Source organism: Eubalaena glacialis, chromosome 20 (assembly GCF_028564815.1).
Source record: "Eubalaena glacialis isolate mEubGla1 chromosome 20, mEubGla1.1.hap2.+ XY, whole genome shotgun sequence".
In the NCBI taxonomy this organism is placed as follows: Eukaryota; Metazoa; Chordata; class Mammalia; order Artiodactyla; family Balaenidae; genus Eubalaena; species Eubalaena glacialis.
The window spans coordinates 9,839,913-9,861,804 of NC_083735.1; the positions used below are offsets into that span (position 1 = coordinate 9,839,913).

Consider the following 21,892-nt stretch of genomic DNA (forward strand, 5'->3'; position numbering starts at 1 on the left):
TCCCCCTGTTCACTGCCTGCTATTCCTGTCTGTTTCCCGAGTGGCAGTTAAACAGCACTCCTTGTAGGAGGATTCTCTGAGCCCAAAGAATAAATAAGAACCCATTTTATATCATTTTTACACTTCCCCCTGTATAATGTTCACCACTAGTTATTTTTATAACTTTTTGGCTGTTACTGAATATCCTGGTATTCAGAAGTCAGATATTTTACACTAGTTACTGCATTTATCTCTGCCTCGCTTTTGACACTTAGAAGTATTTTGTCTTTTGTTTTCTTGTTTCTTGTGTATGTGTCTATATTTTCTGCTTATTTCTTTTTTTTGGTTATTGGTTCTAGTGAGACTGAATTTCCTAAATTATTTATTTTTTTAATATTTCTGCTCTAATATTCAGTCTTTAGGATGGTTCCAATTACAAGAGCAACCACCCAGTAGATGTGTGTTGAATTGAATTTTAAAACTGACTTAAAACTTGTATTTGGACTTCCCTGGTGGCGCAGTGGTTAAGAATCCACGTGCCAATGCAGGGGACACGGGTTCGAGCCCTGGCCTGGGAAGATCCCACATGCCGCAGAGCAGCTAAACCCGTGTGCCACAACTACTGAGCCTGCCCTCTAGAGCCCGTGAGCCACAACTACTGAGCCCATGTGCCACAACTACTGAAGCCCGTGCGCCTAGAGCCCGTGCTCCACAACAAGAGAAGCCACCGCAGTGAGAAGCCGGCGTGCCGCAACGAAGAACAGCCCCCGCTTGCCTTAACTAGAGAAACCCTGAGTGCAGCAACAAGGACCCAACGCAACCAAAAATAAATAAAATAAATAAATTTTAAAAAAAGAACTTGTCCTCCCCAGATAACTCACGTTCTCATTAAGGTGATTAAAAAAAAAATTTGAGGTGCAGATTTGAGTAATAGGCTTGGAAGCATTTAGCAGTATTAAAGAGAATATAAACTGTCCAGATTTAGCAATCCTATCAGAGTGGAAGTGGAAAAAATACATATATATAATATAATATATTGTAATATACTATACAACATATGTATATAATATATATTATAGTATTATATATAAATATATATTATATTTTTATGTATATAATTTTAAGCATTGTAAGACTCACTTAAACTATAGTAAACTGCATAATCCTGTAACAGAAAACTCTCAAAAGTATACACACATATGCATACACATGTAATATTATATAATTTTTAGAACAGGCATCACAGAGGCACTGTTTTTCTACCCATGAAAGAAAACATGGCTTGGGGCTAAGCCCCATCTTAACAGCTCTGTAAACAGGCATGTGCACAATTTTCATGGACTTAGGTTAAATTAGGGCACTGTACTCTTTTTACCACCCACAGTTTTGATGAGGACTGCTCTCAAAGGTAAGGAACACAAAAGCACTTTGATTTATCAATTTTTCCCAAATATAAGGGACTGCTATTATTTATTCTCGGTTCTAGAGATATATTGACTCCAGGGAAGTATTATGTGATAAATGACACAGTCTGCAGCTCTCAAATTAGATTTCCCCAACTCTTTGGCCTCCTGTTTCACACTACTCAATTCAAACTGACAAAAGTAAGATTCTTCTGACACTTGCTTGACAGGAAGGCGTGCAGATAGTGCAGTTTTGATTTAGAGGCAGGAAAAGATAGTAAACAGGTTAACTATCACTTGATCACACTAACGTTATGATACCAGATACTTGCATGGCTGCAACCACCTGAGGCTTCTGTAACATGTTGAAATTGCTAATCGTGCACTTAGTAAAGAATAGGTGGATTTGCAGAATGTTTAATGAAAAATGTGATAGTCATCTTTTTCTCTCCTCAAGTCTGTCTTGTGTCAGTACACAGATTTTTATCTTTCATACTTATTAAAAGCTGAGAATCAATTTAACAGTGGTGACTAATGTGATAGATGTTTAGAACAGGATCTGTGGAGGGTGAGGTTTTCATTTGATTGTGACTTTAGATATAAAGAAACTAAAATCTCTTTGAATAACTGAATGAAGGATTCTTCACTGTTATGAGGATACAAAACATAGGATTTTATGATGCATTCAAAGTGTAAATATCTGTGTTACTAAATAGATATAAAGTGTTTTTAAAATAACTCTAAAGTCTAAAGTATTTTTAGATCTTCAGAAACAGACATACTTGGTTTCCCATAGATTCTATATTTGACATGATGAAAATAGAAGTGCTAATTAGTATTTTTTCTCAGAGCATTTGCAATTCCTTTATAAAGGAGGAAGTTAGCTTAGTTCCCAGTGCAGTCTTTGGAACTTAACTGACACAAGTGACTAAAGTACTGTTGTGAACACTAGTAATCTGTTATATTTTTATGTCTTTTAAAAATTTTCCAAGTGCATTCTCTTACATGGTCTAATTTTTACAACTATGTGGTTTGCAGATCTCAAAAATATAGTTTTATAACTAGCAAACAAATATTAGAACATTTATTTGCAAGAAATAGAAAAATTATTTGACTTACAGAAATTGCCTAAATTAGACATGTATTATATACCACTAATGTTCTCTTTCCAATAATTGATTATGAGACTCTTTGAAATCATTTAAAAAGTTAATTTAAAACAATTTAAACAAGTTAATTTAAAAAATCCAATGTTATACAGATAGAGGACTCAGATCTTACTATAAGCAGCAGAAAAAGTATAAGGACGATTATTACAAAAAAATAAGTGACTCCTGAATTTGAAAATGAAAATCTGTAGGATGAGGGGATTTATTGTCTAGTTTAATAGCTGCAATATAAATAGCTCTTGAATTATTATATTTTGATTTAATTAGCATGAAGTATGAGACTCAACTTTTTTTGCTTTAATGGAATTCACATTCCCTATTGTGCAGGATCAAAGTGATTGATTTATTTCTGTTGCATATTGAAGTTTTTTTTTAACTGTAGAACTCAATTTACACTTACGTTTGATAGTATACTATAATGACATATTTTCATAGCTATTAAGTGCTTATTCAGTACAAAGACCATGAAAGCAAATGTTCCACTTTTGAAACATTGTTACAGAGGATGCTTGAGTAACGGATCATAAAGGGTATTTAATATTTTCGTATACTAACATCACTCTCTCTGTCTGCACAAGTGTTTTAATGCCTGTGGTCCCGCTGACAAACTAAAATCTTTCACGCCTTCCGAGGCTTCAGCGTTCCTGTCTGAGGAATCTTGGCCTTTAATTTGTTCCCTCTGGCCCACAGTAATAGCATTAATGAAGCCTCTTGGTAAATAGTAATTGTGTTCATGAGAAAGGACTTTTCGTTTGATTTAGTATTTTTTTATTCCGAAAGAAGGAGTCATTTTCCCCAGGAATGAGTGACAATATATAGTGTGCATCTTCAGATTTGCCAGTATATATCCATAATTTCACAATCCTGAAGCCCATGTTGCTTTCTGTCATGAAGGAACATGCAGAAATAACACGATTCCTGTGTTGAATCCTGATATTGTTTCATTCCTTTGAATTTTGAAATTAAACACATGTATACACATACATTCATATAATAAAAAATAATTTAAAATATAAAATGATTTGTATTCATTGTATGCAATTCAAGTGAATACTGCAACTCAGACATATATTTGTGCATATATATATAAACCTTTATAATTAAACTTTTTCTTTAGAAGTACTTGTAAATTCACATGCCCTTGTGAGAAATAAAACAGAGAGATCCTGTGGACCCTTAGGAAGTCCCCCCCAGGGGTAACATCTTGCAAAACTAGAGCACAAATCACAGCCAGAATATCGACAATGATCAGTCAATATGCAGAACATCCATCACCAAAAGGGTCCCTCAGGTTGTCCTTTTATAGCCACACCCACTTCCCTCCTGCCATCACCCCATCCTTAACCCTGGCAACCTCTAATCTGTTTTCCATTTACATAACTTTGCCATTCCAACAGTGTTACATGAAAGGAATCCTGTAAGGTGTAGTCTCCCTTTTTTCACTCAGCGTAGTTCTGTGGAGATTCACTGGGGCTGTTGTGTGTCCCCTCAGTTTATTCCTTTGGGTTGCGGAGTAGTATTCCATAGACTGGATATACCAGCTTGTTTAGTCATTCACCCACTGAAGGACATCTAGGTTATTTCTAGCTTGGGACCATTATGAATAAAGCTGCCATAAACATTCATGTACAAGTTTTTGTGTGAACATAAGTTTTCATTTATCTGGGATAAATGCCCAGAAGTGTAATTTCTGGGTTGAATGGCGATTGAATGTTTAGATTTTTATGGCCAAATAATTTTCCAGAGTGGCTGTACCATCTTACATTACCGCCAACAATGCCTAAGTGATTCCTTTTCTCTGCATCCTCACCATCATTTGATGTTGTCTCTGTATGTGATATTATTAGCTGCACTAATAGGTATGTAGTGATATCTCTTTGCATTTCCCTAATGGCTAATGATTTTGAACATCTTTTCACATACTTATTTGCCATCTGTACATTCTCTTCAGTGACATGCTTTTTCATGCCTTTTGCCTGTTTTCTGGTTGGGTATTTTCATGTTTTTATTTTATTTTATTTTTTTGCATCTTCAGCATTCTCAATATATTTTAGATACTAGTCCTTTGTCAGATATGTGGCTTTTAAACTTTTTCTCTTGGTCTTTAGCTTGTCTATTCATCCTATTAACAAAGTCTTTCTTGGAGAAAATTTTTTAAATTTCGATGGAGTTTATTAATTTTTGCTTTTTATAGAACATGCTCTTGTTGTCATGTCCTTGCCTAGCCTTAAATCCCAAAGATTTTCTCCTAAAAGTTTTTCTAAAAGTTTTATAGTTTTACCTTTTGTATTTAAATGTGATCAACTGTGAAAGAACTTTTGTGTAAGATATGAGACTTGTGTCAAGGCTCTTTCCCCAGCACTGTGTGTTACTTTTGAAGCCCAGGAGAGGGATTTGTGCAATGTGCATTTGAGCAGCCAGCAGCTCTGCTCTTGATCTCGGAAGATCTCAGAAAACTCCATGTCTCCAGTTCCTGAAGCACTTTGTCATTGTCAGGAAGGAGAGGAGGAATGTCGACTGAATTAAGTGGAACTTGGTAGAATTCATACCTCCTTTCTTTAATTTGGAGTCTGGGATTGAGTGGAAGCACCCGTTGGATGACTTGAGGTTCCTCTTTTCTGTGTGTTTCCTAAACCTTTTCCAGCCACCGAAGCGCTGATGCACACGTGACAGAGTTCTGACGGCTGGTTCACGTCTATCCTGTCAAATACAGTCAGTGACCCTCCAGAAGGAGATTTCCCTATTCAGTGCTATGATCTAACCCCAAAGAGCAACTTTTCAGAGAAAATGATAACCTGACCACGTGCATAAAGAGTTAATTCAATTTTCTTAACTCAAGAACATGAGAACTTAATATGCAGGTTAAGATCTGACTATTAGATATCTCTGCTTCTGATATGGAGTGTATTGGTGTCGCTTTATATGTTTTTCCATATACGTGGTAAGCACTCTCTCTGTGGAGGTTATGTTATGAAAGGGTGTTTTACGATAATAAATGTACACTAAGCAAACTTTACTTCTATGAACTAATAACGCAGTTGATAAATATACTTTTAAATGATGTTTAAAAAACATGCAGGGGCTTCCCTGGTGACACAGTAGTTAAGAATCCACCTGCCAATTCAGGGGACACGGATTCGAGCCCTGGTCCGGGAAGATCCCACATGCTGCAGAGCAACTAAGCCCGTGCGCCACAACTACTGAAGCCCCTGCGCCTAGAGCCCATGCTCCGCAACAAGAGAAGCCACCGCAGTGAGAAGCCTGCGCACCACAACGAAGAGTAGCCCCCGCTCGCTGCAACCAGAGAAAGCCCGCAGGCAGCAGCGAAGACCCAAAACAGCCAAAAACAAACAAATAAATAAATAAATTTATTTAAAAAAATAAAAAACATGCAAGGAGGACTTGATACATTTAATAGGACATGTCCCAAATGCACAATTTTTTAGAATAAAAAAAGAACACAACTTTGCATATTATTTTAATATGTATATATTCCATAAAGTCTCCAGTGTCAAAAATAACTTTATCCCATTGGAAATAAATTTGTGTCCATTGCAATTCTTATGATACAATGGTTCTCCACCACCATTGCTGCCTCTTGCAAACAAAAATGTCAGGTCCGTGGCTCTCATGCTAAGTGGAGCACAGGTTCAGATCGCTCAAGCCCATCGAAACGGTTCTGGATTCAGAGACAAGGAGTAGCGATGTCCCTTAGATCCCACTGGGCCTGTGGAAGGTTCTTTATGACTTGAAATAGTCCAGGGAACCCCTGGGGAAATTGAAAAACACAATATCCATCACCTCAGGAATAGTATCTTCTTTTTCTAAGGTGGTAGAGGGATAAGACTGATGCAACTAAAAATATTGTTTTCCTTTTTATGGCAATAAACTGGAATGATTCAGTCACCAAAATCCCATTTGAAGAAAAAAACGTTTAAGAGAAAATTGAGTGCAAGAAACATGTGGCATGTAAAAGAAAACAATCATAAAAAGGAAATGAGTGCATGCCTCATCCATAACTTTGTATGACCCTGAAGGTGAAAAAGCAATTTCTGACCCCAAAGAAATGTCTTTGGTTGGGGGCTTTCATATTAGTCTCCAAATAAGCTTTATTGCCTTTACCAGAAAACATCTTTCCACAATTTGTAACTAGGGGAAAATAAAATGACATTTATTTCAAAGACCCAACCAGTGTATTTCCCACTGCATTGTTTAAAATGGTTTTGTCTTCCCCTAAAGTCGTCTTATTGTTTTTGTATTTTTAATCCAATCTAGATTACCCTAAGAACTTTTTATTTTTATTTTATAACTTTTTAATGGCATACTCTATTATTATTATTACAGATATGCCAAATGAAAATTTGCTTTAGAAGTAGAAACTTCTTTCAAAACTGAATTAAACCTCATACCATTAAAGGACATATAACCCTTAGTACAAGCCTGTGTTTTATATACTGATATTTTGTGGATCTTTATTTGGAAGGGTTTAAAGAAATTTGTTGAGAAAAACATGCTCTGTGATAACATACATTTAGAATACACTGGATTAAACTTTTTTTTTTTTTTTTTTTTAGTTTCGTTACTGTAGGGTTTCTCTGAGCCTTTAATCCCTGATGTACAACGGGGATCTACAGGAGGGAGCTAGAGTATACAGTATTTGCCCATCTTGTTTGACCAAACACCTTTAATAACCTATAGAAAAGTGTTCTATAGAACACTTGTTTTTGCAAGGTTCATATGTCTGTTGAAATTCTTATTCATGTACAAAATCTGTGTATCTTTGTGTAAAGCTTCTTTATTGAGTAACGTGTGTTTTTGCTTTTAATGAATATTGAATAAAAATTCGGAAAGAGAAGTAATAAAACATATCTTTGTTTTAAAAATTACAATGAGACTTATCTATGATCTCCTTGGCTTTTCGTCTAAAGGTTTATTTTTAAATTATTTTAATACTACATACTTATTTATCATATAAATATTGCTATGGGTGTTTACTAAGAATACCACTGTTTAATAATAGACAATTAACTGTTTTAATACTATATATTTATTTTTTCATTATTTTAATGCTATATTAAATTAATTCTCACTTGGAAATGAATATGTCATCATCCATGTGCCTACTTGCTTGAGGAGAGAATGAAGTTTCTTTTGGGGATGTGAAATTCAGTCCAATGGACAAGATTGTAAATGTACAATAGGATTTGCTTATGCTTTTTCTGGAGTCTAGAGAAATCTCAGCAAAGGTAGAGCACAGGTAGAGCTTAGATTCTTCAATTACTCAAATAGTAAACTCAAGATCGTTTGTAAAATACTAGTTCAGTGGAAGCAGCATTTTGTTGCCTAGGTGATGGACATGATGGGCTATGATTCTGGTGACTGAATACTATAATTGCTGTTCTATATTATAAAAATTTGTGGCTTATGGGTGTGACACTTCTGAGTTTCTAACTAGAAGCTTTGTGTCCTTGGGTCCATTCTGCATTTTACTGCTGTCCTGGTCTTCGTTTGGGGAAATGTGCTTGCTTTCCACCCTGCATTCTAATCTTTGCAGCTGATGGGAGGAGAGTGGAAACTAAAAGTATCTTCCTCAGTGACTCTGATATGGCATTTCCTGCTCTCTTCCCATTGAAAAAACTACATGGAAGCCCAAATGCTTCCTTTCTTTTTGATATCTACTGAGAATTCTGCTTCCAAGTAAAATTCCCCTACTCAGAACACTAATAATAATAATAGTAACAAGGATGACAGGTATGATAAGCCAGCCATCATACTGTGGGATTAAGACAACCGAAATGTCTGCAGTGTCCAGTATTACAGTAAAGTATGTTCTCTGGAAACACATCCACTGAAAATATGTCAGAGGTATTGGATACAATTATTTTTAGCCTTTTAAAATGTATCACTGAAACTGCAAGAATATGAGGAATTCTGAGAGTCACCAAAATAATGTGAAATGCAGAAAGGTCATGAAGTTCAGAAGTTGGCTTTGCCCTGGGAGCATCTATCAGTTGGTCCCTGGTGACACTGAGCTTCCATTTTGAGAGTCTGTGGGCTGAAAGAGTAGGAAACAAGGTCTAAGATCTTTCCAATATTGGAAATGTAATTGGAGACCCTCATATACTGCTAGAACTCCAAAGGGGGGAGGTCCTACTCTCACTATAAGGGAGAATAGATAGATGGTAGAGATAGATAGCTAATAGATAGATAGATGATAGATAATAGATGATAGATAGATAGATATAGATAGATGATAAATAGATAATAGATAGATGATAGATTAATAGATAATAGATGATAGATAGATGATAGATAATAGATAGATGATAGATACATGATAGATGATAGATAATAGATAGGAGAGAGACAAATATGGATATAGATATAGGTATAGAAACAGGCACAGATATAGACAACTCATAACCACAAGCAGGTTTCAAACTAGCATATAGATAAATTCATGCCATTTCTGTGGTCCAAAATGCCTCAACAGAGATTTTTTTTTTTTAAAGAGGTAGAAGGCTTCTCGTGTTCCAGGCACATGGTAAAGTCAAATGAGAATCCCCTCTGGGTAAACACACCTTCAAAAGAATTATTGCAAGTGAAGTTCCAAAAACAGAAGTGCAAATTCAAAACTCAGAGGCACCTTAGATTCCATGAGATATTGGAATGATTATCAGATCAGACTGTAAGAGTTTAAAAAGTAAAAGAGAATAAAAATATGAGTAGGGAACAATATACTGTATAAATGGCTAAAGATATTTGAAAAATGCTAACTAACAGAAAAGCACAATGAAAGAAAGTTTAAAACTCAACAACATGATAAAATAATAAATTTGATGCAGATGGAGAGAAGATTGTGATAGGAAGATAGTCTAAAAAATTACCCAGAAAATGGAACGAAGATAAAAAAATGATTTAAAAATGGAAAGTTGAGACACAGAGGATAGAGACTTTTGTCAAATTTTAATTCGTAAGAGAGGAACAGAGATAATAGGAGAGAACTGATATTTGACAAGACAGTGGCTTAATCCTCAGATTCAAAACTTCAAATGATTCCAAGCAGGGTTAATAAAAGGAGGTTCATACATATACATAATATTGCAAAACTTTTATTTCCTTAGAAATAAAGAAAATTCATACATAGACATCATATTGTGAAATGTTAGGACATCAAAGACAAAAAGATGATCTTAAAGTAGTTTCAGACTGTGAGATTAAGTAGGAAAACTGGAAGGCAGAAGAAGTGGGATAATTTCTTAACAGTATTGAGGGGAAAACAAGGACAACAACAACTATCCTAAACTATAAACTCGGTAAAAATATTCTTTAGGGTTAAAGGAGAATTAAAAATATCTTTAAAGAACTAAAGGTGTTTTTGGACCAAACAGTTTAAGAGAGTTTAGTTCATCTTAGCTGGTTGTGAAGTGGGAAGGCACTGACCAAAGGGAATTTATCCTATTTTGTTTTCCTCAAGGTTCCTTGAGATTGGTATTCTTAAATTATTTAAATTGTGGCATGTATTTCACTAAAATACTGTCAATGAGACGATCAAAGGGGAATGTGTGTGTATGTGCATAGCATGATACAGAAATCCTTAATATATTCCATAATTGGTTGAATTTTCATGAAGATTTTGCTAGAATCTGTTCAAAGGAAGCGTAATCAAGATGCATGCTATTGAATGTATTCTTGAGGGGAAAAAAAGCTTCTTTTCTTACGTTCATATGTGGACAAGTGATTCATTAACGCGGATCAAGAGCGCTTCAGCCCACAAGGGCTCTACGTCTATAAGAGTGCAGGGATCGTGTTTCCAGTCATTGATGTGATGTTGTCCCTTCTTTCTAGCATCCATCGCATCCACCTGCAATGACCCAGGTATACCTCAAAATGGCACCCGCTATGGGGACAGCAGAGAGCCGGGAGATACCATCACCTTCCAGTGTGACCCTGGGTACCAGCTCCAAGGACAAGCTAAAATCACTTGTGTGCAGCTGAATAACCGATTCTTTTGGCAACCAGACCCTCCTACGTGCATAGGTATTGTGCAACAGAAAATAGAAATTTTATATTTGGGAAGGAATGCATGTTATCATTAAAATTGCTCTGTGAATGTATAATTCTTCAGAAGTATTTCTCAAGAGTTTCTTACATGCCCTCTGGTTCCCCGAGATTATATTGAAATTTTATTACAAACCTTTAAACTTTATTTTATTAGGTGAGGTAAAGGAAGTAGTTTACTTAATGTATGGTAATTGACATTTATCTAACATTTCCTATCCTTAAGAAATCTCGTAAAAATATGGATCAATCAAATTACTGTAATTTAAAATTCTGTGTGGCTGAAAATTCATAACTCTACCATTGTCGTTCTCATTTTTAATATAGAAACGTGCCCTTAAGCAAAACCTACTCAATAAAAAGTGTGTTCTCTTTTTAGAAGATTTTTCTGTAATAGCAGTACATTTTTAATAGAATCCTAAAAACTAGAAATTACACTGTTTATGTCACTATAAAGATAAAAGGAGAGACTTCTTTCTAAAATTTACTAGAATTTTATAATTTGACCTTATTAAAGAGAAAACAATTCACGTGCAGACTTTAGTTTGAATGACCAATATCCAAGATAGTCTATCACAAATATGGTTTTAGGGCACGACATATTTATATATAAAATAGTAATTACATTAGATTGTCCCTTCACTCAATTAAATATTTTACCATAAATACCTCTGTATAGTATCCCATCTTAATTTTTAAAAGAAACTTAATTTTAATGAACTGTCACAGTGTAATTTGTACTTCCTTATAATCTGTTTGAAAAATATAAAATTGAATTAATCTGCAAAGAGAGGAAGTGATAATGAAGTGATATGCACAGAGTTAATGGGCCATTTTGCATCAGGTGACCTTGAGGGAATTTTGTGATTTAAAATGATTTTTATTGTCATAAGGGATTCTCAGTGGTCCTGTGGAGCTACAATATGCAACTCTTAACTTATTACAGAGTGCTTGCAGGATTCTGAAGACAGATGAGAATTGATAGCTCTTCTTATTAGCATGTTCAGCCCTGTCAGAAAGCTACCCTGTTTATGCAGCGTTCTGTGCTGCACGTACATTTCGTGACTTTTGTGAGCACAGTCGCATTTTACCTCAAGCTGAGTCATCACGAGATGTGCCAGATTTCTACGTGTTCCTTTTTTAAAGTGGAGTAATTACCTATAAATGCAACCATCATTTTAAACCATTCTTCTATTTTTAAATCAGGAGAGGCACATTTTTTTTCCTATTTGCATGAATTTAAGCTTATGGAGGAGTACATTAAAAAGCAATACAACTACCAGTCAATCTCTTGAAGGTAGTTTCTTGGTTGACATTCATATAAACCATTCATTGTGAGATTTGACCACCTTTCCAAATAATCTATAGTTCTTTGGGGGTCATCTCTTAGTTACCTAATTGTAATCAGCGACTAGATAAACCAGTTCTCAGCAACGAAAATCAGTAACACTTTATCTGTCTTGAATATCAGCTCCAAAAATAAGCCAAGATCACTCCCAGGCCATTGAATATCAGTTCTGTTGGCAACAGAACCACCCACATACAGGTATTACATAACACAAACATGGAAAATACGTATTTGGGAATAAGTGAACAATATCTTTTTATCACATTGTAAACATATTTTGCCCCAGCAATGAGATTATGCCTCTGTAAGATACTCATCCCTTAGAGCATGGTCATGTATTAGCACTCATCTACATTCTGTTCTGCTAATACGGACATTTTTTATTTTTATTCTTTTGCTTTTTTCTTATTAAACATAGTATGTTTTTGCAGAAGTTTTATAAGCTACAGTTAAGAAAAAAGAGGAAAAAAACACTGTCACCTTTTTACCTGAAGGCAACTACTATTAGCATAAACATGCATAAGTAAGCTTCATAATTATTTTATGTATATATAATCTATTTTTAAAATTTTTTAAATGATAGCACCCTGAATGATTATTTTGTAAATTACACTTTTTACTTACTGGTACACGATGAGTATCTTTTGTGTTATTATGTATTTTTTACTAATTAAGTTTTATGCCTGCACAGTCTTTCTCTGTTTGGATCAGTATTGACCAATATTGATTCCACTAATCCCTCCTCAATGTACGGTTAGGTGTTTCAGCCTTTTCCCTTTCACGAAAATTGCTGACATGAACACTTGTTGCAAAACACATCCATGATTATTTATGAATGACATATTTCTACAAACTTAGGTATTTCTGGAGTTTTCAAAACTTTTTCAGAAAGGTTGCACCAATTTACGTCACCGTCAGCATGATTGTTTATTTTCCCCAACTCAGAAAAGACACTTTATGTGATATTTCTTAATCTTATAATATGGGCAGGAAGTGAAGATTCCTTGGAGTTTTAATTGGCATTTTATATTAAAAATGAGGATGAACTGTTTTTAATTTCGTATTCTTATTGACCACTTGAATTTGCTCTTTCCTGTTGACTGGCTAATTTCTTTTTTCCGTTTTATTCTTAGTGTATTTTTTCCTCCTATTTGCTGTTCTTTCCCATTCTCTCCCTTTTATAAAATCTCTTAACCACTCACCTGTTTATATGTTACTCATATTCTCACCAGCTTGTCATTTGCTGCTAATCTGCCCTGTCATTTGCTGCTTATCTGCCCTGTCATTTGCTGCTAATCTGCCCTGTAATTTGCTTGGATGCCTCACTTCTTTCACTTCACAAAGGACTCCAGCGATGGAGGCACCTCCTTCTGGAACTGAGTCTTAAAAGACCGATTCTCTGGACCAGAAGACACTCAGTACTTTCTGATTCTGAGTAAAGTGTCCCTTGAACATCTCCACAGTTTCAGTTTTCTCATATAGCCCACAATACCTTTTGTCCAAGTTCAAATTCTAAAGAGCTCTGCAAAGCAAAAATGCATTCCAAGTTTGCAAAAACTTATTTGGTGGCACCATCCTGCCCTGATCTACAGGGTAACTATTTTGTGGCTATTTATCCCACTTAATGGTGTGAACATTGAAATGTTCTGGTGTGGAAATGGTAATGTGTCTAGTTAAACAGTACCGCTGCAAACCTTAGTGGATGAACGTGCTACCGTGTGTGTCAGGAGGGTCCACCCTAAGCGTTTCGAATAAGGAACTGTGGATTGATATGAGTTTGTGGATTTTGTCTCTATGTCCATTCCCTCTGGAGAATTTCTAGAGCGTCTGAATTGCATTTTGTACTAAATGTAATCCTATCCAAAACATTTTGCAAGCTTTCTAATGAAAACCTGATGAAGCTAAAATGAAGAATTCCCCACCAAAGAGAGAACAAACCCAGCAAGACGGTCCTCCTTAATTCCACTTTAAGCCTTTAAATAACCTCATTTGAAAATGCCACCTGGGACCAGTATGAATAAGACAGGATCTGCCCTTTGTTTCTTTTCAATTAATATTTGAGTCTCATCCCTGAACTCTTCCTGCTGGTGGTACCCTTGTACCCGGTGCCCTGAATCTGTCATGTTTCTTCTTTTGAAACCTGAGTGGAGTAGCATAACCTGAGGCCCTCAGGTACCTCTTTCCCCACCTCAGTGCCACCTCTGCTGTTTGTCCAGGCTTCTCATACTCCAGGCTGTCAGCATCTACTCGGTTCCGGGGGAGGCCACGTCCTGTGAGAGCCGCTTAGCCGATTGTCTCCACATCATTTATTAAAATAAAACTGCATACTATGGAAAATGTGGTTTTAATCATTTTGAAGAAAGTTATATCGTATTGCTCTTGAGAGTATATCTGTAAGAATTTATTATAAATATTTCCTGTGATATTACTCAGAGTTTGCCTTAGGTGAGACGGAAGTTATAACAAAGAGTCTTGGGATTTGTTATATTTTTTCTTATGGAAAGTTAAGTTTTCGGGAATGTTAAGTGAGTATTTAAAGACACATCCATATCAGAAAATTATAAAGTGTGTAATCTTCATCTTATTTTCAGAAAAGTCCTTGTGTATGTGTGTGGGAAATATCAGCAATTAGCATATTTCCTTCTCTACTTATTTTTTTCCCTGAATATATACATGATCAATGAAGTGAAATAAGGTATACATTTTAGAGGGAACAGTATAATTTAATCAGGGTGATTTTTTAAGAACAACTTGGAGACAATTCACAGTATTTGATATGAAGAACCTTAAACCTAGCATATTAATGTGAATTTTGCATTGTTTTAGTACCTTCCACAGCATGGAAGCTTTAACAGAAACGTTATCTACTAAATAAAGCAGTCCTAAACATTTTCAGGTTCAAGAATGAAGACTGTCTTGCCTATTAACAACAATAAACTACAAAATCATTTCCTTAACTAATACAAATGTAAACACATGTAATTAAAAATTAATGACTGCAGAAACAAACGAAATTTATTACTGTCATCTGAAGTGCTTCTTCCTGATAGTAACATTCTAAATAGTGTGATGAAATAATATTTTTAGAGGCTTAAGTTCCTGCTCAGCCTCCTCTTGGTCATCTATCCCCAGATATCACCGAAACTTTACCTGTTAGTTTTGTTATTTTGAAATGTGGGGAAGATATCTGAGCCCTACGTATAGCAGAGGACTGTGAGAAATATACGAAATAACACGTATTCATTTATTCAACACATATTTCCTGCATACTTATTATGATCAAAAACTGTGCTAGGCTTAGAGTTACAAGAGTGAACAGAAGATGGATGATCATTATGCCACTGAAGCAAACTTTTTAGAATTAGTAAGCAATGACTTTGTAAACGATAAGAGATGACCAAAGAATTGATACAACCATAAAATGATATTCATGGGGATTTTTTTTTTCCTGTGCAGGTTTGTTTTCATATATTTATAGTGTGGAGGATTCAGGTAATCTGTTCAGTTTAACTGGGTAAAGTTTAGAATTATAGGAAGTAAATTTCATTTGTCAGCATTGAAAATCCTCCTTAAAAATGGAGTGGAATATTATATAAAATTTGGTAACAATCACATAAAAACATGTACAGACCTTCTGGGTCTTAAAATTTCCACTGGGTAGTTGTTTAAGAACCCAGTACGCCGTATCTTCGATGAACCCTGTGCTGTCTCCTTTCACACTGACCAGCACCCTTCTCTCCCCTGAACCTTCCTCTCCTGTGACAGCGGCATGTGGTGGGAATCTGACTGGCCCGGCCGGCGTCATCCTGTCCCCCAACTACCCGCAGCCCTATCCTCCCGGGAAAGAGTGTGACTGGAGAATAAAGGTGAACCCGGACTTCGTCATCGCCTTGATATTCAAAAGGTACCATCTCTTATGGAATACCTCCTTTAAGTAGAACTTACTTATTTTTTTTCTTAACATCTTTATTGGAGTATAATTGCTTTACAATGGTGTGTAAGTTTCTGCTTTATAACAAAGTGATTCAGTTATACGTATACATATGTTCCCATATCTCTTCCCTCTTGCGTCTCCCTCCCACCCTCCCTATCCCACCCCTCTAGGTGGACACAAATCACCGAGCTGATCTCCCTGTGCTATGCGACTGCTTCCCACTAGCTATCTATTTTACATTTGGTAGTGTATATATGTCCATGCCACTCTCTCACTTTGTCCCAGCTTACCCTTCCCCCTCCCCATGTCCTCAAGTCCATTCTCTAGTAGGTCTGTGTCTTTATTCCCGTCTTGCCCCTAGGTTCTTCATGATCATTTTTTTTTTTTTTTTAAGATTCCATATATATGTGTTAACACATGGTATTTGTTTTTCTCTTTCTGACTTACTTCACTCTATATGACAGACTCTAGGTCCATCCACCTCACTATAAATAACTCAATTTTGTTTCTTTTTATGGCTGAGTAATATTCCATTGTATATATGTGCCACATCTTCTTTATCCATTCATCTGTTGATGGACACTTAGGTTGCTTCCATGTCCTGGCTATTGTAAATAGAGCTGCAGTGAACATTTTGGTATATGATTCTTTGAATTATGATTTTCTCAGGGTATATGCCCAGTAGTGGGATTGCTGGGTTATATGGTAGTTCTATTTTTAATTTTTTAAGGAACCTCCATACTGTTCTCCATAGTGGCTGTATCAATTTACATTCCCACTAACAGTGCAAGAGGGTTCCCTTTTCTCCACACCCTCTCCAGCATTTATTGTTTGTAGAATTTTTGATGATGGCCATTCTGACTGGTGTGAGATGATATCTCATTGTAGTTTCGATTTGCATTTCTCTAATGATTAATGATGTTGAGCGTTCTTTCATGTGTTTGTTGGCAATCTGTATATCTTCTTTGGAGAAAAGTCTATTTAGATCTTCTGCCCATTTTTGGATTGGGTTGTTTGTTTCTTTGATATTGAGCTGCATGAGCTGCTTGTAAATTTTGGAGATTAATCCTTTGTCAGTTGCTTCATTTGCAAATATTTTCTCCCATTCTGAGGGTTGTCTTTTCGTTGTATGTTTTCCTTTGCTGTGCAAAAGCTTTTAAGTTTCATTAGGTCCCATTTGTTTATTTTTGTTTTTATTTCCATTTCTCTAGGAGGTGGGTCAAAAAGGATCTTGCTGTGATTTATGTCATGGAGTGTTCTGCCTATGTTTTCCTCTAAGAGTTTGATAGTGTCTGGCCTTACATTTAGGTCTTGAATCCATTTTGAGTTTATTTTTGTGTATAGTGTTAGGGAGTATTCTAATTTCATTCTTTTACACGTAGCTGTCCAGTTTTCCCAGCACCACTTATTGAAGAGGCTGTCTTTTCTCCACTGTATATTCTTGCCTGCTTTATCAAAGATAAGGTGACCATATGTGCGTGGGTTTATCTCTGGGCTTTCTATCCTGTTCCATTGATCTATGTTTCTGTTTTTGTGCCAGTACCATACTGTCTTGATTACTGTAGCTTTGTAGTATAGTCTGAAGGCTGGGAGCCTGATTCCTCCAGCACTGTTTTTCTTTCTCAAGATTGCTTTGGCTATTCAGGGTCTTTTGTGTTTTCCATACAGATTGTGAAATTTTTTGTTCTAGTTCTGTGAAAAATGCCAGTGGTACTTTGATAGGGATTACGTTGAATCTGTAGATTGCTTTGGGTAGTATAGTCATTTTCACCGTGTTGATTCTTCCAATCTAAGAACATGGTATATCTCTCCATCTATTTGTATCATCTTTAATTTCTTTCATCAGTGTCTTATAATTTTCTGCATACAGGTCTTTTGTCTCCTTAGGTAGGTTTATTCCTAGATATTTTATTCTTTTTGTTGCAGTGGTAAATGGGAGTGTTTTCTTAATTTCACTTTCAGATTTTTCATCATTAGTGTATAAGAATGCAAGAGATTTCTGTGCATTAATTTTATATCCTGCTACTTTACCAAATTCATTGATGAGTTCTAGTAGTTTTCTGGTAGCATCTTTAGGATTCTCTATGTATAGTATCATGTCATCTGCAAACAGTGACAGCTTTACTTCTTCTTTTCCGATTTGGATTCCTTTTATTTCTTTTTCTTCTCTGATTGCTGTGGCTAACACTTCCAAAACTATGTTAAATAATAGTGGTGAGAGTGGGCAACCTTGTCTTGTTCCTGATCTTAGTGGAAATGGTTTCAGTTTTTCACCATTGAGAACGATGTTGGCTGTGGGTTTGTCATATATGGCCTTTATTATGTTGAGATAAGTTCCCTCTATGCCTACTTTCTGGAGGGTTTTTATCATAAATGGGTGTTGAATTTTGTTGAAAGCTTTCTCTGCATCTGTTGAGATGATCATATGGTTTTTCTCCTTCAATGTGTTAATATGGTTTATCACATTGATTGATTTGCATATATTGAAGAATCCTTGCATTCCTGGGATAAACCCCACTTGATCATGGTGTATGATCCTTTTAATGTGCTGTTGGATTCTGTTTGCTAGTATTTTGTTGAGGATTTTTGCATCTATGTTTATCAGTGATATTGGCCTGTAGTTTTCTTTTTTTGTGACATCTTTGTCTGGTTTTGGTATCAGGGTGATGGTGGCCTCATAGAATGAGGAATAGTTTGAGAAGGATAGGTGTTAGCTCTTCTCTAACTGTTTGATAGAATTCACCTGTGGAGCTCCTCTGGACTTACTTATTTATTTATTTATTTTTGGCTGCATTGGGTCTTTGTTGCTGCGTGCGGGCTTTCTCTAGTTGCGGCGAGCGGGGGCTACTCTTCATTGCAGTGCGTGGGCTTCTCATTGCGGTGGCTTCTCTTGTTGCAGAGCACGGGCTCTAGGCACGCGGGCTCAGTAGTTGTGGCTCGTGGTCTCTAGGTGCATGGGCTCAGTAGTTGTGGTGCATGGGCTTAGTTGCTCCGCGACATGTAGGATCTTCCCGGACCAGGGCTCAAACCTGTGCCCCTGCACTGGCAGGTGGATTCTTTACCACTGCGCCACCAGGGAAGTCCCTAATAAGACTTTAAATGTCATACCTAAAGATTACTTCATTTATCCCTTCAGGGGTCTTCAATTTTACATCTAGCAAAGCCTGAGGTCTTGTGTCTAACAGGTACTACATCAGGCTGCATGACAAAAATGGAAATAGATTATTTTGCTTTTCAGCATTCTACTTGCGTTAGGATACACATGATGTGGCAAGAATTGCTTTTAAATACTATCTTGCACACAGTGTGTTCCACATGAGAGGGCTTAATTTACAGAATTTTCAAAGAAAAGCGATAATAAAGTGATACAGATATACTTAGTATAATCTCTCATTGATGTCTAATGTTTCTCTTAATGCGTGAGCGCTAATTCATTTCCATAGTACATCCTGTCAGACATTCCCAAAGGTAGTATTGTTATTATCATTAAGATAGTCAAGACTTGGGGCTTCCCTGGTGGCGCAGTGGTTGAGAGTCTGCCTGCCAGTGCAGGGGACACGGGTTCGAGCCCTGGTCTGGGAAGATCCCACGTGCCACAGAGCAACTAGGCCTGTGAGCCACAATTACTGAGCCTGCGCATCTGGAGCCTGTGCTCCGCAACAAGAGAGGCCGCGATAGTGAGAGGCCCACGCATCGTGATGAAGAGTGGCCCCCGCTTGCCAGAACTGGAGAAAGCCCTCGCACAGAAACGAAGACCCAACACAGCCATAAATAAAAAATAAAAATAAATAAATTAAGATAGTCAAGACTTGGTAGAACTCTGAAAACAAAAGTTCCCCAAATCTCATTACTGTAAAGTCTGATTTAATAAACAATTAGTCCTTTAAAAAAAATGCTAACTTCTTTCTGCTACACTAAATGGTAAAAGTTCAAGTCATAATATAATATGATTATATTATAAATATAAATTCCATAGAACTCTCACATTATTAATATATGGTATAAATAATTGAATTTTTCTAAATCCCATGATCTTTTCCAAATTCACATTTGGATTTTTGAACTAAATGAAGTGGTATTTTAAAAGAGAAGTGGTTCTATATACTGTCCTATTGGTCTCTTCGCTCCCCAAGGCAAAGTGGTCTGATTAGATTTATTTATCTGTCAATTGAACAAGTTTCTTTTCTTGAGATGTTTGCATCAATATTTCAGGCCTGGTTTTGCTTATCTTCCTTCACTTTCTCCTCCTGATGAGATATGAGTCAGTATAATTTTAAACCTCTGTGATTCTGAATTTTAAGTAGTTTAATAAGCCATCATTTCCTGAAATTACTCAAGCTGCTATAAATTTACCAAATGATGAATACCTTATTATGCCACTCAGCTATTATACAAAAGCTGTGAACGTTTGCTGGTTATATTTTTGAATATCTTTGTGGGTTTTGTTAATGCTAAATTCTAGTAGCGCCTTCCTTAAAACCAGGAGACACCTCTGCTACCAGGAGATTAAAAGTAAATTAACAATTAAAAGCCTTTTAGAGAACACAGAGCCTTTTCGTAGGAGTTTCCTACCTTCCCTTGGGTCACGGTGACTCATTATCAAGGTTCCCAAAGTGCAGTTCATAATAATATATAATATATAAGGCAGTTTTACACAAGAAGTTTTCTCACTTAATTTTGTGCACTCCCCTGGAAGATGGTTGACCTAGAAAATCTTCAAGTTTTCTTCCGACTCTAAGAGTTTGGAATCATTAGCTGACCTGGTGTCACAGAAAATCACATACCTGTGACATGTTCTCAGGAATGGACAACTTGTGTATGCTCAGGTGGGAGTTTTCCTGGGACCTCAGCTCCTAGATCTACTTAGTAGAAAGAAGGAGGAAGCCAGAAGTAACAGATGGGAACAAGGATGCTCAAGGACCCAGTCAAAGAAGCTGGTGTTGATACAGGCTTCCCAGGATGCACTGTTTAAAGAGTGTGACTGCAGTCAGGTGTGGAGAGGGGAGGGGAGCCCGGCATTACTAACAAGGAAGGCAAAGAATGACATGACCTTGAGCACATATGAGCTTCAAGGCTCACCCTGGTACTCGGGGGGTCTTCGAGGAGGAGTGTTTTATCACAGGCTTCTATAGACTGTGGGGCTGATGCGACTTACACATTGGAACTCAAATTAAATTTGGTTTAAAAGCATGGCCAGACTTTGGCCTATTATTGGGGCTTGTAGATCTGTGCATCTGGTATAGGTAGAAATAAGACAGGATTTAACCAAAGGAACTGTCATTAATTGTAAATATCACTTCAGACTTCTATGTGTGTGTGACGGCACATCCAAAAGGAGAGGGTAGTTAGAATATGTTTGTTTGTGCCTGATCGTACTTCCTCGTTCAAAAATAATCTATCGTAATAATTAGTTATGCCAATTATCAGGGGTACAGCATGACCAGAGTCTAATAACATCCTTGCAAACTATTCCAAATAAAATTGTTATTCCAACCAAATTCTGTTTGGTTGATGCAGTTCCTCTTGGCCTCTTTACTCACTCTTTAGTCACTCCAGTCTTTTACTTTTTCTTCATTTCTGACTTCAGGGAACTTGTCAAATAAACAGACTCTGAAACCTCTGACAAATTCCTTGAATGAATGTGTTCAGGACCTCACATGGGAGCGAGGGCACCTTGACAGGAAATGGGATGGCGCGATGCAGGTCCAGATGTCATACTAACATCGGGTCCTTGGTGGTCCCCCGTGCTACATCCTTCAGAATGCAGTGGGCAGCTTCTGGAAAGACCTTGGGTTCACGTTTTATCCCTTGAATATCCAGATAAACTAAAGCCACTTAAACAACAGCACATGTTCGTGATTATAAAACCTCCTGACTCTCTCCATCCCTGTATACAAATATGCTGTCAAGGGAAAGGAAAGAGAGTGGAAGCCGCATGGATTGGTCCACATTAAAGACCCCAAAGGCCCTGATTTAGAGATGAAGGGACAGAGGAGGG

General features: G+C 36.6%; 1 protein-coding gene across 1 annotated transcript in view; it reads left to right on the forward strand.

The window, feature by feature from the left end:
* Positions 1–21,892, forward strand: part of CSMD1 (CUB and Sushi multiple domains 1) — a 1,818,880-nt gene that overhangs the window by 1,581,756 nt on the left and 215,232 nt on the right. The window contains exons 27-28 of the mRNA XM_061177359.1: positions 10,400–10,591; positions 15,726–15,864. Of these exons, the coding sequence (XP_061033342.1) occupies positions 10,400–10,591; positions 15,726–15,864 (331 nt within the window). The remainder of the gene's footprint in view (positions 1–10,399; positions 10,592–15,725; positions 15,865–21,892) is intronic.